Below are 17,720 nucleotides of genomic sequence, written 5' to 3' on the forward strand. Positions count from 1 at the left end.
TCGGGAAGAAATTATGACCGTTGGGGATTTTGCCAGATTTATCACTATGCCCCTCAAACGGTCATATTTGGTTTTTCTATATATATATGGGTATTCTAAACTTCCCAATTATCAATCCTAACACTCTAATAACCTATTGGAATATCCTAAGAGTGAATCAAGCTTGTTTATGCCTCTCATCCTCTAGAATTAGGATTTGGATCATTAGGCTCAAATTTGTACATCTTCTACAAACCTTGTAAACCATTGTGAGGGATTTTTTGTTCTTTCCTTCTTGTTCAAAAGATTGTATTCGGGCGAATGTTCGGAGAAGCGGAGCCCACTCTCCGTGGTGAGGATTGCCACCAAGGTTAAAGGCAATTGGAATTGTAATCGGCACCGATCTTCGCCGAAGTTAAAAAGATCAACATAGTGAAGCCATCAACGGGTTTGGTTGGTGGAGTGGAGTAGGCCTCGCGTTTTGAGGACCGAACCACTTTAAATCTCGGGTGCACTCTCTCTTATCTCTTGCTTTATAGTTGCATTGCACTTAGGATTTAACTTGTGTGCTTAATTGCCATTTTGATCTTTTAAATCTTCAAATTTGGGTTAGAGTTTTCAAAAGCTTAAAACTTATTAGTAACCTAATTTTACCTCCTCATAAGTTGCCATTAGAATAAGTACTCGGGCCTACCCTTGGAATTTCAATCTGAGAGAGAGAGAGGATGCAAAATCATAAATCCCCTTGTCTTTGATTTGTAATGAGCATCCCTCTAGTAAGGAGAGTTCACTTCTTCTAACCCTGTTGTTTTTAGGTTTCCGTCCATGTCAACGGGTGTGGGGTTGTTGGGGAGAGAGAGAGTGTGTGTTTTAAATACCAATTTCAATTTTCTTTAGACAGAGTGTGTGTGTCTTTTAAATACCAATTTCAATTTTCTTCAGACAATTTTCCATACAGAGATTAAATGTCAACTTAAATTTTCTTGACTTAAATTGCCAAGTTCAATTATCTAAACCTAATTTTCCAACTTCAATTTTCTTGACAATTTTCCCTACTTATTTTCTTTTTGAATGGCACATTTTTCCATATTTATTACACATCAAGTTCAATTTTCGTGACTCAATTGCCCTAAACATTAAATATTTCTAGAGGAGATAGCACCCAAAGTCACTATTCTTAAAATATTATATTTTTGGATGAACTGGATTATTTTCACCAAAAAAACCAGTTCAAGGAGATGTCTAGTTTGTATAAATATGTCATACCAGTACGAAGCAGACCCATTGACCTTTTTACTTCTCACTGGAAAAGACATTCCTAGAAAAATATTTCACAACCCAAGTACTTTTTTTTTTTAAAAGATTGATAGCTGGCCATACCAGTATCTTAATCATCTGCAATGCAAACAACATTAGTATTGGTCAATGGATTACATCTCCCCACAACATATACAAAGACAACGAAAAAAGCAACAAAACCCACTACCAATGACCATTACAAGGCATCTCAATTCGTATGATCATACAATTTTGGAGCCTTGAGGACTGCTACACGATGAGGATTCTCTATCATTTGTATTGAATGGGACTTCTAACCTTGTTAAAAATATTTATTTTCCAAGTGGTGACCAGATTACTAATATTTCATTTGAAATCATTTTCCTACAAAACCAAGAGTCCTAATCAGTGTTTAGAGTAATGCAACATGGAGGATAGTGGATTTGGGTCCTAATGTGATGTTATTCATTGACCCTCTCTGCGAATCTTTTAGAAAACAATGTTAAAATATTCATTTGACTACTTGTCCACAGTAGCCAGGATATGTGTTTTCTACGAGAAGGCACTGTTTGTTTTGGATTTTGAGAACCGATTGTGAGTCCAAAATGATTGTTGGACTCAAAATTAAACGTAAATTTGAGCCCAGTAACCAGTTTTGGACTCAATCAGTTCTCAAAATCCAAAACAGAGCCGAATCATATGGTGTAATCACCTACATTATTGTTCTGATGTGACTATTAAGATTCATTTGTTAAACTCGATTACGCAGGTAATATTGTGTAAATCTATTTACTTTTGATGATGTGGATTCAGAAGTGGATTCTGAATTACATCAGTTGATCATCCCCTACTTTTGTGGTGCGAAGGGACTCATTTTCGTTCCAAAAAAATCAGTGCAAATCTACTACAAAAGTCTCTCAAGAGTCGAAAATGAGAGAAACTCACAGGACGGGTCAGAATTGTGGAACACTGTTCTTCTTCTTTTTATCATTCTCCACGATGAAAAAAGGGCGTTAGTGTTGGATCGTGCGCCCATCAGACTTCAATCAGACATACGTGATGATCTAATTGTGGCCATTTGTGAAGATCAACATGTGAAAATCCCCAGCCATATATTGCACATACCCACACGCAATGATTTTTAAATTATATTTATATTTATTATCTTTTATAAAAAACTAATTTGCTAAATGGGTTTCTTCATCAATCACATGGCGTGTACATTGAAGAGTACTCTGGGAGAGGATGGGTCAGCCACATCAGTTGATGAATCAGCTTGGTGTGGGTGACTATCAAGTGGTTGAAAATATTCCACCTAGGGAGAGAGTAGTTGTCTTAAGTGAGTGCGTGTGATTTGTGGTGACACGGTCATATTAGAGATGAAAAGTCTCTCCAAGGAGTTGATATTGACCCTTGTCTGATAATAAATGGACCTAAAAGATAGGTCATAATGGAGATGAAGTCCTTCCTAAGACATGGAAAGTACCACCAAGGGAGTGTATATATCCCTAAAATCAAATAAAGTCGGACAATGTTGAAAAACTAAAATGGCTAAAAGTCCACACCCTCCTAAGAAAACATAAGACTTTCCTTTGGAATACCATCACCCTAACTATCTCGCATCATCTGCTCTGCACATCCGGATGCTTGGCATTTACACCCTACAATCTTCAAGAAACATTGTGAGCGCAACCTCAATTCCCCAAAATTGACCAGAGTAACACTCACCTACATTGTGCACATATGAGACCAGGCCATTCTCATCTCTTAGCCTCGACCGAGGATCTAAGGATTGGACGGGTCTAATCATCTGATCAATAAGATACAACTCACACACATGTGCCACGTGTAAAAGAATGAGGGGTAAAAAAAATTTTACTGATCTCATGGATTTGGAGAACGGTCACATTAACCTATAGTTTAAAAACTTTATTTTTTAAGACTAAGATTACATTAGCAACAGGTCACTTTAAACTTTGAACTCTTACGAAATCCAAAGCTTAAATAAAAAGAAAGAAATAAAATCAGTGCATGTTTGTCTTCGATTCTTCCGAGATAGTTCACCCTATTCCCTATGCCTTTATTTCTGAATATTGCAGTGATTCCGTATGTAAACATACATCATATCATAAAAAGAAAGGGAGATCTGCACAAGAATCTCCCTTGCAGTACTATGTACTGCCAAGTTGTCATCAAAGATAAGATGAAACACCACAAACTGGTCTAAATCTCACCCACCTTACCTTGAAATCTCATGATTATACAGTCAGTAATACAGGACTTTTCCTTGGGATTTGTTACCTCTTATTGCATTTGCATCATTAAGGAGTACATTGTTGCAGGAACTAGTATTGATCAGTTGCTTAATCTCTTCAAGACCATACTCTAATGAAGCTTCACCCCACATTCCAATTCCCTTCCCAAGACCACAACCAAACAAGAGCTTGTGGTTTTCATCTAACCCATTAGAGAAATAACTCTCAAAATCAATCTGCTCACCATTTTCATATTTAATATTCTCCTTGTAGCCTATCTGCTCGCAGCTTGCATCTGAAGAGTTACAGCTCTGCTCACCCCCAAACATAAAGAGACTATCTTTTCTTTGATATTGATGATCCATTGGGCCAGAAAAGCTATGATGATCTTGAATCAGAGAACTAGTATTATAGAGATATGGTGAGACTGGGAAGCCTGCAAGGACTTTGGGAAGTTTTGAGGTGGTGTAACAGCTGCTTTGTGATGATGATCTCTCAAGACTATTTTGATGTGGTTTTTGTTGAGGATGAATCCCAAGTAGTTTTTTCTTAAGTTTTGTGTTCCAGTAGTTCTTGATATCATTGTCAGTCCTTCCTGGTATTTGGGAAGCTATAATTGACCACCTGCACTTCATGTATTATGTTCTATATGAGGCAATATGATCTTCTCAAAAAAAAGGCATTGCAACCTTGCCTAAAAAACCCAACATTTTTCAATTAAAACCTCTATAACTCTCTCACTTTAAGTCCAAAAGTGGTGAAATTTCTGCCTATCAGAGGTCTTCAAATTTTCTTCCAGGGGAGAGAAATCTCGTTTCAAAATTCATTGGGGTGAGAGGGTTGTAGCCCGTTTTATAAATAGTGTGTGTTAAATGACACCAAAATTAAAACCTCCATAACTCTCTCATTTTAAGTGCAAAAGTGGTGAAATTTCTACCAATTGGAGGTCTTCAAATTCTCTTTCAATGGAACGCAGAAGGGAACCACATATATTTATATCTTCTAAGTTAAAGATGTGTACTAGAAACAAAAAATATCTGTAGATCCCATTCACTTACCTGCTTCCAATGGTGGCAAATAGGGTGCAAATCACCCTATCTTCATCATCAGTGAATTCCCCATGCTTTATGTTAGGCCTCAGATAATTGAGCCATCTTAATCTGCAACTTTTTCCACATCTCTTCAGACCTATACAAAGTAAATAAATCATGATCACAAACAATCCTACGATAACAACAAGAAAAAAGTAAAAAGAGCAGGGTGAAAATAATATGAAAAAGAAGAAAAAGATACAGAAAGGCCAATATTTTAAAGGAATGAGGTTTACCTCTATGATGTAATATTACATGCTTTATATGGGAGAGCTATCCAATTCCCACCAGTTCCATACTTTCCTATGAACTCTTTGAGCTTGGAATCTTCTTCTGGGGACCATGGTCCTTTCTTTACGTTTGCCTTGTCACAGCAAGGTGCCCTTCCCATATCAGGGATCTTTGAATATGGGTTCAGTTTTTTCTGAAAGAGATTTTGGTTTTAGACAGTTTGGTGGATATATCTAAGTTCATATATTGGGATATTATCAAGTCAATGGGAGGCCCTATCTAAGTTTTCATCCAGTTGTAAGCTCTTTGCTCAAATATAGAACATTCCATCATAAATGAACAAATGAAACCTCATATCTACCTGACTTGGTTTCTTCTCCCCTTTCTTTTCTCCCCTTCTCCATATAACAACAACAAAAAAAGTCTAAGCTAATTACAACAAGTGAAAACGATGGCCATGGTCCTATCAAAAGTGACATTTTCCAAAATATTTATAGACCAACACAATTAGCCAAGCTTCAGCAAGCCTACGCCTCCTCTCTTACCAAAATACCCTCCTAAAAATTCAAAATAAGTGCCGTAAATAATAGTCATAAGATTTTATAAATATGAGTTGGGATTTGCGAGGATTGGAGTGAAGCAAGATTGGCTCGGATTTTGGCCTATTCAATGAATTCATTTGAGGTGTCTCATGTCAGCCCTTTCATGCAACAGCCGTTCCACAAAAATGCCTTATGCGATGGTCCCTAGCAAATCCCATATGAGTTTTATTTGGTGCACGCTTATGCATGCACAGATTACTAAGAAAAATACTGCGTGGGGGACAACTTATGTGATGATCAAAACCATTTATTTGTTGGGCCTCTACATAAATGGGATGTACCCTGAAAATCGGATGACCCTAACCATCAGATCTATAGAGATATCGCATTTTATATAAATCTCTTTAGATAGGAAGGTTTGGATTATCCTATGGGTGCAAAAGTGTTTCAATATGAAACCATACATTAATGTAGGCCCTAACAGATTTATGATTTGGATTACTAAACAATTTTATACATTTTTCATGGGTAAATTTTCTCGCAAAATGATGCATGGACATCGGGTAGCTTGTGATCCCAATTCGATAAAAGTTCTTTTTGTGACCTTATTTATCATATCACCTACAGGTTATGTGTTGAGATTTGTCAAATAATATCAGATCATGATAAGAAGATAAGATCTAGAGAATCATAATCCTAACTATTTGCCTAATCGATCTTAACTACCTCTCCTCTCATCTAATGCTTATCGCATCGAATCTGATTTACTCTAACATGCCCCCTCAAACGTATGTGGATTGGAAATCGACATACGTTTGATTTCAATGAAATTCCCAAAGTAAAACTTCCCGAATTCGATGAACCCTATTGAACATTGATAGACTGTCTCATGAAGATATCACCTATGTTGCTGAAGACGATTACTTCTGTCTGTTGCCAGATGACTGATGCCGGTTGTCGAAGATGATGTCGCTTGGAAGATGAACCCTTGATAGAACTCTAGCCTCGATGGGCGAGTTTTCATCGATCAATTTTGGATATCAATCTTCAAGGATGGATCGGTTTTAGATACCGATTTTGAAGAAAATGGGTCGCAATGGACCAAGCCTCAGTGGGCAAATCACGGGTCGGCTTTTGGTGCCAATCCTCATGAAATTTGGCTCTCTCAGGCACGAACCTCAAGGAACCGAGGCCCCTCAACTGAGTAGAGATCATATTTCAGGCACACACCTCAAAGAGGCACCTCAATTGAAATAGGTGAAAGGAGAAAATATAAAGAGAAAAAAAATTGAAAAGAAGCGACAACTAGCTGATGGGATGACAAATAGCAATGGGAAAAATTTGACAAATCTACGAATTCCATGAGTGCAAGAAGATTTTTGGTTTGAATATCAAATATGGGGGTTTTTCATGAAAGACAAAGGGGGTGCATGAAGGAAAATGAGGAGTGTTAATTTGTCTTCCTTCTTTATGCAAGGTGAAATAGGAAAGAAGAAGGAACCGGGGTGTTGTTATCAATAGCTAGAGAGAGAGAAGAAGATCATCCTAATCTAAACCAACTTTCCTAATCTACCACATCCTAATCTAAACCAACTTCCACCAAGATCATAAACGGTCAGATCTTATCATGATCTGATATTATTTGACAAATCTCAACACGCCCCCTCAAACCTAGATTGATTGAAAATCTATATATAGGTATGCATACAATGAAAATTCCCAAATCGATTACAATAAAATGTCCCGAATACTTAGCAGCACACTGCCAAATCTTCTTGTGTAATTCACACTAAGCAGATGAAGGTCTTGATTGATGTTTTTTGCCAAATGTCCACAGATTTCGATTGTCAAAATGAAGTCACTTGCCAGATGAGCAGCGAAGATAGACTCAAAGCTCAATCTCGCAAATTTTGGCAATGGTCCATGGTGACCCATTTCATGTAGGCTCGCCCATCAAGGCCTTGAGTCTATCTGAAATGCAAGTGTGACAATCCAAGAAGGGGGTGAATTGGTCAATTAGAAATTTTAGGCTTAATTAAGAAAAGATTAAAACTTAATCCACTAATTAAGCATTAATTAATCTAACCCTTGTTCAAATAGATATATTAGTGAAAGCTAGGGTTTAGACATTCTAATTATGCACATTTACTAACCCTTGTTCAAATAGATATTATAATGCAATTAGGGTTTAAACATTTCAATCAAGTGCATTTACTAACCCTTGTTCCATTAAGAGCATAAACAAGTTAGGGTTAGAGATTACCAATCACCACACGTGCAAGAGAGAGAGAAGAAGAGCCATTCACAAGGAACACAAGATTTTTATAGTGGTTCGATCTATCATAAGACCTACTCCACTCTTCCAAGTTTCGCTCCTTGAGTACTCCACTAAAAATTGCGAGATTTACAATCACCTCCTCCATCTCCAAAGGGGACAAACCCTTTCTGCACAAAGCCTTGCGAGGGACACTCCCTCTTACATGATTCACTTTTGTTAACGGGTCGAATCGAAGACCCTCGCCATGTCTTCACCTTTCATAATGGGCCGAAGGGGAGACCCTCGTCTTCACAACTCTTAACGGGCCGAAGGGGAGACCCTCGTCTTCACAACTCTTAACGGGCCGAAGAGAAGACCCTGAATCAAGAACAAAAATAAAAATAAAAACTATCATGCCTCTTAATAGGCGGATTACAATGTTTAAGCTCACAATCACTCCAAAGAAATAAGCAAAGGAAAAGCCCTATGGAGTGCATCTTGATAAGATGTAGAAATACAAGCCCAAAGAGGTTTTAGCTTTTGATTTCAAAGTTGAAGCTCAAAGAGAAATGAGATTTGATCTTTCTCAAATGTTCAAAAGCTTATTTAGATAGGTTTTACTCATGTATATATAAGGTATTTGAAAATATGACCATTTGGGGGTAAAACTGTAAATAACTAGGTTAAAAAAGTCAACCTGAAAAAGCCCCAACGACTAGTTTGCCCGACCGTCGCGGTCGACCGACCCACCGCGGTCGTCCGCCCTTATCGGGCACCCTTTTTTATTTTCAAATTTCTTATCATCGCGGTCGACTGGCCCATGGCGGTCGTCTGGCGAGGTCAACCTGTTCGCTCAAAAATTCAGCTCAAAATCCTATCTCTATCGACCGACCCACGGCGGTCGCCCGCCCAAACCAATGACGGATTGTTCCTGGCGTTCCAGGGACACCTCCGCAGTCGTCCGGCCCAACCCGGTCGACCAGTCCGATAAAATTCAGCAAGTGCTGAATTTCCAGCTACCTTGCCGCAGTTGCCCGGGAAACCCCCGGGTCGACCAGCCCTGGTAAAAATTCCATTTTTACTTTAAAACTCAGGGGCTTTTGGGCCATGGTCTTTGGGCTTAAGTCTTAGGTTTTCAAAACACATTTTTGGGTGTGTTGATGGTTTTCAATGATGTAAAATGTTAAGTGCAAAACCATTTGAAAACCTTTTGAAAGTGCATTTAAACATAAAATCAAGAGAACTCCAAAATACAATCTAAAAGATGTAAACCTTGAGTCTTCTTGGAATGTATAGGCTCCTTTGCACTTTCTTGGACTTCTTCAACTTGTGAGTACAGTTATTGACCTTACTTGGCTCTTGTGACTTCTCCTCCAGTCTTCAATACATGTTGAATGGTACATGAGGTGTCACCAATGGTTGTTTCAACTCCAAGATCCTTCTTGACACTTGCTAGGAACTTGTGGAATCTTCATATTGAGCTTCTTGACTTGAACATCTTCAACCGATGATGTCTCCAATGTAGGTACAAGCTCTTGGTATCTTTGATCTTTGATCCTTGATCCACAAGCCATGTGTTGAGAAGAGTTGTGTAATGGTGATTATGACATGAAAATCCTGTATATAACACAACACCACCTCAAAGCAACACATTAGTCCATAAATGCTAATCAATTTGAGTTTGCTAGCATCAAAACAAGAAGGTAAGCTGAATGATTAACCCATGGGAACCCTTGGGCTTACACTATCTTCGTTGCTCATCTTGCAAGCGACTTCATTTTCACAATCGAAATCTCTAGACATTTGGCAAAAAACATCAATCAAGACCTTCATCTGCTTAGTGTGAATTACGCAAGAAGACTTGGCAGTATGCTGCTAAGTATTGGGGACATTTTATTGTAATCAATTTGGGAATTTTCATTGTATGCAAACCTATATAGATTTTCAATCAATATAGGTTTGAGGGGCGTGTTGAGATTGTCAAATAATATCAAATCATGATAAGATCTGACCGTTTATGATCTTGGTGGAAGTTGGTTTAGAATAGAATGTCGTAGATTAGGGAAGTTGGTTTAGATTAGGATGATCTTCTTATCTTTATCTCTCATGTTTATCTCCAAGTGCTTATTTAAGCACTAGCTCTTGTCAATTGTAATTACATCAGATTAATAGAAAATATCAGACTTTTACATTATGGACATTTTGACATCTATGATCCTTACGAGGACATTTTGACATCTATGATCCTTACGAGGACATTTTATCCTCGTAAATTCCTCAGACTCGGTTGTTGGGGGTAAAAATGATTTATACGGTACCGACCTTGATGCTACCTTGAAACCTCAAAAACGCCCTAATGATTCGACAAACGGAGGGTACCCTCGGTACCAACGAATCCCTCCAACTCTCCTTCGAAGTCCGCGTCTTGCGCCACAACGACTCTCAACACGTTCGATACCGACGTATGAAGAATATCAGACACGATAGCGAAGGTCTCTCCCTCTAGCAACCTTCCCGTAACCATAACCGCCCTTCGTTAGGCTAAAGCGCGCCCTGTACTTATTCAAAAAGTCCCGCCAGGACATGTTATGCGCCATCCCCGCCCAAAATATCCGGAGATCATGCTCCCACAACCATAACAGCCCTCCCTTAAGCTAAAGCGCCCCCTGCACGAACTTGAAACATCCCGCCCAGGATATCCGGAGATCGCGCTCCCACGACCGTAACCGCCATCTGTTACGCCACTGTGAGGGCAAGAATCAAGAGCATGACACGCGACTCAGACATCACGTGTCTCCTCCCCTATAAAAGGACACCTACACACTCAAGTAAAGGATCCAATTACTTCATTTTCATTGGTAACCCGTCTTGGCCCTCTCGTTTATTCTTCGCCTCTTATTTGTGTGCACGTATCTGACTTGAGTGTCGAAGTGGCCGTCCGAAGCCACAACTCCTGGCCCACTGACGCTTGCATCACAGGCTCCACTAAGCTAGTACGTGCGGTAGGATTTTGGGCGTCATCAGATTGGAGCCATCTGTGAGACCTCGATGCCAAAATCTAAAGCTTCGAAAGCTCCATCTCAACCTAACGATAGAATAACGACGAGAAGCCAGACGAATCAGCGAAATCAAGACCAACCGAGAGAAACAGCAGAAATGGTTATCTCCAGCGACACTCCAGTCACCATGACTGCTCTTAACCAGTTCACTCAGCAACTTGGAGACGTCGCTAACGCTCTCCAGCAAGTACTGCAAAGACTTCCTTCCCAGCCACTGGCTCCACCTCCACCCGTGGTTTAACCCGTTGAAGAAGCTCCTCCCATTGATGTTGCAGAAGAATGAGGATCCTCCGAAGGGCGAAACCCCCGGAGTCGGAGATCCCTCCATCATCAACAAGGATCCACGTCGATCACCAGCCGAATCACTGTCAAAGAAATCGCAAGCGGAGGTGCGATGATCCAGTAGCAGAACCAACACTCACGAATTTCGCTCACCAAATGCCTCCCGCCGCTAAGAAGAGCCCGACTAGGAACGATTGCCCAGGAGATTCGCCTTTCAGCCTTTCTTTCGGAGTAGATGCAGTCATACCCGTTGAGATTGGTGCCCACTCCCCGAGACTCGAAGCCTACAACGAACGAACCAACTCCAACCTCATGAGGAGCAGCCTCGACCTTGTAGAAGAAACTAGGGAAAAAGCTAGGGTCCAGATGGTGGCGTACCAGCAAAGGGTCGCCTGCTACTATGACTCCAAAATGAAGGAATGAGCTGTGAAAGTAGGCGATCTGGTTTTACGGAGGACCGAAGTCTCTGATCCTAGAAACACAGGAAAGTTAGCTCCAACCTGAGAAGGACCCTACCGCGTCTCCCGTATACTCCGACCAGGCTCGTATAAGCTGGAAAGTCTGGAGGGCAACCCAATTCCCCGTGCATGGCACATGTCCAACTTAACGAAGTTCTACCAGAAGGCAAGATGTAATTCCTTTTTCTTTGTTCGTTTAAAATGAATCTATGTGTTTGTTTTCTCTTCGATCTTGCAGAAATGTAATCCTCACTTCAAGTAATGAAGTCTCCCTTTCTCTCCAAATTTATTTTGGTTCTTCCTCACTCGTCGAGTGATTACTCTCCAAATTAATAAATATCCAGGCCGGACGAACCGACAGTTAACTTATAAAGAAGTTAACGCCCATCGGATGGGCCTCCGAGCCATCCGAATAAAAGGGTTTCCCGAGATGATACGTGTGTGACCGAGTTTGATCCCTCAGAGATCACCACAAAACATCATGGGAAAAAGTCCAAATCTAAGTCAAGACGGGCGGGTCAGTTACTTCCGAGTTGATCACTCGAGAGAATAACGACCGACGTGCCGGAGCACAAAAGGTACACTCGAAAACATATGCCCCGAGAGGCTCGGTAAAGTGTCTACATTCTCCAAATTCTCCTACGATAAATACACTCCAAAACCAACGCCTCGAGAGGCTCAATAGAGTGTCTACCTTCTCCAAATTCCCCTACGAGAAGTACACTCCAAAACCGACGCCCCGAGAGGCTCGGTAGAATTTCTACACCCCCTATCGACAAAAAAGAATTCAAAAGGCAACACCAGGAACAGGACACAAGCCAAAACACTTTTCATTGATGGATAAAACTTTGCATCAGAATTCTCAAAAATGTTACAAAAAGAAAACAAGAAGGCCCGGCCCTCAAACGTCCTTCTCCAAATTCTCCTCCACGGTGGGTTCGGCCACCGGATCCTTTATGGGAACCTCAGCCACTTCCTCTTCAGGCAAATCACTCACAGGCTCCTCTTCATTCGGGTCGGCAGTAGAGTCCTCATCCTCAGAAAGCTCGGTAATGGGAGGTCCTGTTAGCTTCACGATCGGGAAATTAGGAACGAGATTCTTAACCTGGGTTCAACACTCTACGAACCCCTCAGCTTTGTAATCTAGGACATAAAGGGCCATGCCTGTATGATACTCCTCGGACTTCTTGAAATCCTCGATTGCCTTGGACCAAACCTCACCCTCCCTTTGGACAGCCTCATTCAACGTTTTCTCGAGGTCAGCCCGAACCTCCTTCTCCTTCTCAAGGTCCTCCCTATCCTTTTGAAGCTCGGCTTGGGTAGCAGAGTAAAGTTTGCCAACGTTCGCCAGAGATTCCTCAAAGACCTTCCTGCCATCCGCCCGCCTCTCCTCCCAAGTCTTCATCTCCTTGGCCACCTGGGCATAGAGAGATTTATATTTCTCCATGCGGCCCGAGGAATAGGCACAGGCATCAGACAACTACAAAAAAAAGACTAAGGCTATACCCCCTAGGGAAAAGAATGATCGAAAACACCAAGAATAGTGGCTTACCCTCTTTGCCAGGAGAACCATCTCGCGGCCCAGGGCCAGGGATGTGTAGACACCCCCATTTTGTTATACTTTAAAAAGTAAAAGATTTGGTAGTTTGTCAAGTTTTGAGTCCGTATTCTACCTAGGATTAAGCATATGTGCATTTTAGGGTAGATTTTGCCTCGTTGAAGAAATTCTAAAGTTGATTCGCGATCCTAAAGGTTTCTAGGGTGTTCCAATGGTATCTAGAAGATGAAAATTCAAGTTTCCAACCAATTAGAAAAAAAAAACTATTATTTTTAGAATTTTTGGGGTTTCCCTCATTTTTGCCCATTTTTACACTACATGGGTATTTTGGTCATTCCCGATGTGTCTCGTTTGACCCCCGACTTATATTTGAAAAATCTTGAGTGATTTTACAATTTTTGAAAAAGCTACTATTTTTAGAGTTTCTCAGGGGTTTCGCTTAATTTGGAAATTCTAAGTGTTGAGGGCATTTTGGGTATTTTCAAAGGATACCAAATGATCCTGTTTAATATTGCTCACTGAAAGGACCCAATTTTAAAAGTTTATATTTTTGAAGTTTGACCACAAAGACTTTCCTTTTTTAATTTTTTCCTTTAGGGGTGAACCAATCTAAGGGTATTTTGGTCGCATTTGGATGTCTAAAGTCAAATAGGGGCATTTTGGTCCGAAAAGTTGTTTTCCAAAAAAGATAGTTCGATCATGTGTTAGGGATGCACCATAAATATCAAATGGGTTGGGTTCATATATAAAATGTTGAATTTAGAAAGATTTTATTGAATTTTTACGGAAAAAACCCGAAACCCGTGTAAAATGCCCCATTGGGCTAAAGCCCACAAAGATGGAGCTCATATAGGTTCACCCATATGGGTTGACCACCATGGTGGGCGCCCCACATGGCTGACCCACATGAGTTGAGCACCCAACCTTGATGATGTCACAACAATGGTGACATCATATTTGTTAAAAGAAAAATAAAAAGAATAAAAAAAAAGAAAAGAAGGAAAAGATGAATGATTGCTGAAAAATATTTTCTTCCAAAGAAGCAATGTGGAATGAGAATAGCATATCTTGATTGACAAGAAATTAAGATTGGAATCAAATCCAATTTGGAAACAAGAAAGAAAGAAAGCAAGAGGGGAAAATTGGAAACAAGCCAAAAATAGGAGCTCTCACATTGGAAACTATTATTTCTCTCTTAACCCTAGCTTTTTTGTATAAAAATCAAAGCAAATAATCATAGGAAGGATCCAAAAAAAATCCAAATTCGTCATTTTTCTCTCTCCTCCAAAAAAAAGAAAAAGAAAAAAACCTTTTCTCTCTTGAAGTGTGTTCATCTCTCTCAATGATTCTTCCCAAAAGGAATTCTTGAATTCCCTTTACTTCTTCAACAAATCACACATCAAGGATCTTTGGGTTGTTCTTTGGGTCTTCTTCATCATATAAAAGGGTGCGACAAAGCGTATAGCTCGGATCTACGCACCCTAGAGACACGGAGCGCGATCAACGGTAGGATCTTTATCTTTGTAATATCAAAAGTAGAAAAGCATGCTAGGGTTTTACTTTTGATAGATCAAATCAATGAATTTTTCCTTCAAATTCCAGTATGTTATAATATAGATTATAAGTTTTCAAAACCCAAAATTTCACCAAAAAATTAATTTTCCTCCATTTAATAATGATTTTCTTTCGTTGAAATTTCACCAATCGCGGTATGGTTGTTTTAATTTTCATTCTATTTTTCAAAAAATAACCCCGAAAGGGGTTATTTCTTGATGAATGAAGCCACAAGTATATCAAACCATGTCCAAAATTTGTGAAATCTTGTTTCCAAACCTATTTTTTTATTTTCAGACCACCAAAGAATTTTCGGATTTTTTTGAATTTTTTTAATCCTGTTTTAAATTATTTTAAATTTCAGCCATTTGTAATAAATATCAAAAGGTTTTAAAAATTGATGAAACTCTCCAGAATTAATGTTCAATAATAAATTGAATTTCTAATGAAATTTTTTTTTCTAAAAAATATTTTTTTATTTTTTTTCTAATCGCTTCTTCGTTTTATGTATCGTAATTCTTCTTTATATTAAATTAATAAAATTTCGAATCTTTTTCCTACAAACCAGTAGTTTAGGCCATTGGAAGGTTAGTGAAAAAATTTTAAAAGATTTTACAAAGGTTTAATATGATTTCACAATTTTCTTTTAAAAAAATGGGTTTGAATTCCTAGAAAACGAAATCCCCTTTTTATTCAAAAATCAATTTTATGGAGGATCATTAATTATTAGGTCTTGAAATTTTGACAGTAAATCATATAACCTATTTTATATCTACTGGAATTTGTACATGATTTTAGGATATCATTTAATCTACTTTTTAATTGATTCATTGATTTTATCCGAATTTTGTGTGAATTGTTATTGGCATCAAATCTTGATAAACACCTTTGAAAGTTTTACAGTAGTCTAATATCATGATTCTATCTATACTGTAACAGTTTTACTTGATTTGAGATTCGTATGCTATGAATTGATTTGTTAATTTGCAATCTGACCTAAATTTTGGAAATTTAGAAATTGATAGCAAAACTTATTCCAAATTCAGAAAACTCTTCCAGTAGTCTAAACTTATTCATATCTTGTTACTAAAAAAGTTGCAATGAATTTGGAGTTCGATTGCTTAGGGTTACTGTGTAATCCTAGCAATCTGGTCTTAATGTTAATAAATCACAACTTAATAGCAAACCAACACAAAAGTCAGTGAAAACTTTCAGAAAACCTTAATTTTTCATCATATATTTAACCTTAAAATTTTTTGAAACAGAAACCCTAGAGGTTATAGATCCCCTTTTTAAATTGACTATGTTGTGACGGTTTAACTGCCGAATTCGCATTTATAATCGTATACTAATTGTGATCGTTCCTGCATAATTTGAGCATGTAAATTATAGTATGTTGTTGGCTCTGAGGTCCACTGTCCACGGAAATCCTGAGAATCATGCCAAGCAATAATATACTATAATTTATGTGTTAAATTATACAAGGATTGAGAGCACGATGCCCTTCCATGGATGCAACTCAAGGCTGAAACTTGCCAACCATAGAGCCTTTGGTATTTCTTAGATATTATGAATCGAAAATCTTTGAAAATTTAAAAATTATTTACTTAATAAATTAAGATCATTTGATCAATACTTTTGAAACCGTTGGATTGCGGTCTCTTATCGTAGGAACCTTTAGGGCCCCCTTAGGAACACTTACGTCACGTCATGTCCTAGGTTTTAGGAAGTCCTAGAGTTAGGAGTCCAGCCTCATCACTGCCGCTTGCTATGGATAGCAACCGTGCCATAGATCTAGTTACACTAGTAACCCAATTTTTCCATAAGACGGGCCTAGTTACCTAGGATATAGGTTAACCTGCATTAGTCAAAGGGACGTCTTGCACTAAGCTAGGATCATGTAGCATCTTAGATGAAGTCCTAGGATAATAAAATCTTCAACTTGAACTAAATAATTTCTCTTAAAACTTTTGAAACAGTCAATCTAGTCTAGATCGGTGTTCTAGATGAGTTAGGCATAAGTAGCTTAATTCAGGTGCACCGAACTACGATCAACTCTGATTCCAGTGAGGCTAGGATACGTAGGCAACTTGGATACTTGAGTGGCATGCCAAGCCCGAGTTGGCTCCAGACACAAATGGTGGGGTTTTGTATATTAGTTTTTTTTATATAAATTCTTAATTAAAATATGTAGGATTTCCCTCAAATTAGCATTTTAGGAGAATATTCACTTAGATTGAATTCAAACAAATTAAGAAAATCAAGATACACATTAGGGAATACATTGAAATTAGATCTTAGGATGCATGTCATGTAGTTCGCACATTAATATAGAGTTAAATGAGCCATTTAAAAGAAATTCAAAAGAGTTAACTTTTGGAATTGAAGACCGATTATCGGCCAGGAATGGTGCATGTGGTGGTAACTCTCCATACCTTCCATTCTCGTAACCAGGTAACGAGTCTAGATTTCTGGTCAATTATGGGTCCTAGATCCCTCATCTAGGTGGCGACTCTGTCACTCTCTTTTGCGTGGAATTCGAATTGCCTTAGTGATCCCAAGTTCACGGAAAAGATGAATTAAATCACACCTTGCTAGGCTCGACGGCTTACCCCTGCCCTTATGGGTACTGGGTTGCACGTTTGTTTGCACCCTATGACTTGGTTGCTGCCTGCTTGGTTGGGTAATTAAAATCAATAAGAAAAAGCACACGCCAATCGCGTGGGTACGAGAGACAAGAGAGTGTAGCGCCTCGATACCCCTCTAGCGGGATCGAGTCCCACAGGATGAAAACGTGTCCAGCTCAGTCAGATCCCTCGGTAGGATGCTGGTCATGACCATCTCCACGGCCACCCTCGGGTTGTGCATCGCCGTATCATCAGTCCCGACCTTCCAACCGGGATCATAGTACGAACCTTGAGGAATGGTGTGGTCGCTGGGGAGAGTTATCTTCCTGTAGAGGTCCTCTCGCAGCCTTGACTGGAATATAGGCTGAAGAAGGTATCTCGGGATCCTTGTCTTTCATGGCCGAGTCCCCCACTGACTTGCCCTTCTTACTTGGGCTTTCCTCTGTCAAATCTATATACCTCTTGCCCTTTATGACCTTCTCCTGAGGTTGAGGCACAGCCACGACCTCCTTAGATTTGATGGCCAGGACCATGCCCTTTGCCGCCTTG

General features: G+C 39.3%; 1 protein-coding gene across 1 annotated transcript; it reads right to left on the reverse strand.

The window, feature by feature from the left end:
• Nucleotides 1-3,523: 3,523 nt before the first annotated feature.
• LOC143855394 (transcription factor RAX3-like) lies at nucleotides 3,524-4,994 on the reverse strand. Its single transcript, XM_077365513.1, has 3 exons — nucleotides 4,859-4,994; nucleotides 4,571-4,700; nucleotides 3,524-4,136 (listed from the first exon to the last, which is right to left on the reverse strand). Exons 1-3 carry the CDS (start codon nucleotides 4,992-4,994, stop codon nucleotides 3,524-3,526), a joined length of 879 nt encoding a protein of 292 aa, XP_077221628.1.
• Between the last annotated feature and the right edge of the window lie 12,726 nt (nucleotides 4,995-17,720).

This window comes from Tasmannia lanceolata, unplaced genomic scaffold (genome assembly GCF_043159265.1).
Source record: "Tasmannia lanceolata isolate RefF3 unplaced genomic scaffold, GAP_Taslan_0.1 ptg000021l, whole genome shotgun sequence".
NCBI lineage: Eukaryota > Viridiplantae > Streptophyta > Magnoliopsida > Canellales > Winteraceae > Tasmannia > Tasmannia lanceolata.

Coding starts and splice junctions, on each gene's coding strand:
- LOC143855394 (XM_077365513.1), bottom strand. CDS start 4,994: ATGGGAAGGGCACCTTGCTGTGACAAGGCAAACGTAAAGAAAGGACCA. Junction 4,701..4,858: donor AGCTCTCCCATATAAAGCAT/GTAATATTACAT, acceptor TACTTTGTATAG/GTCTGAAGAGATGTGGAAAA. Junction 4,137..4,570: donor TTTGCCACCATTGGAAGCAG/GTAAGTGAATGG, acceptor CATGAAGTGCAG/GTGGTCAATTATAGCTTCCC.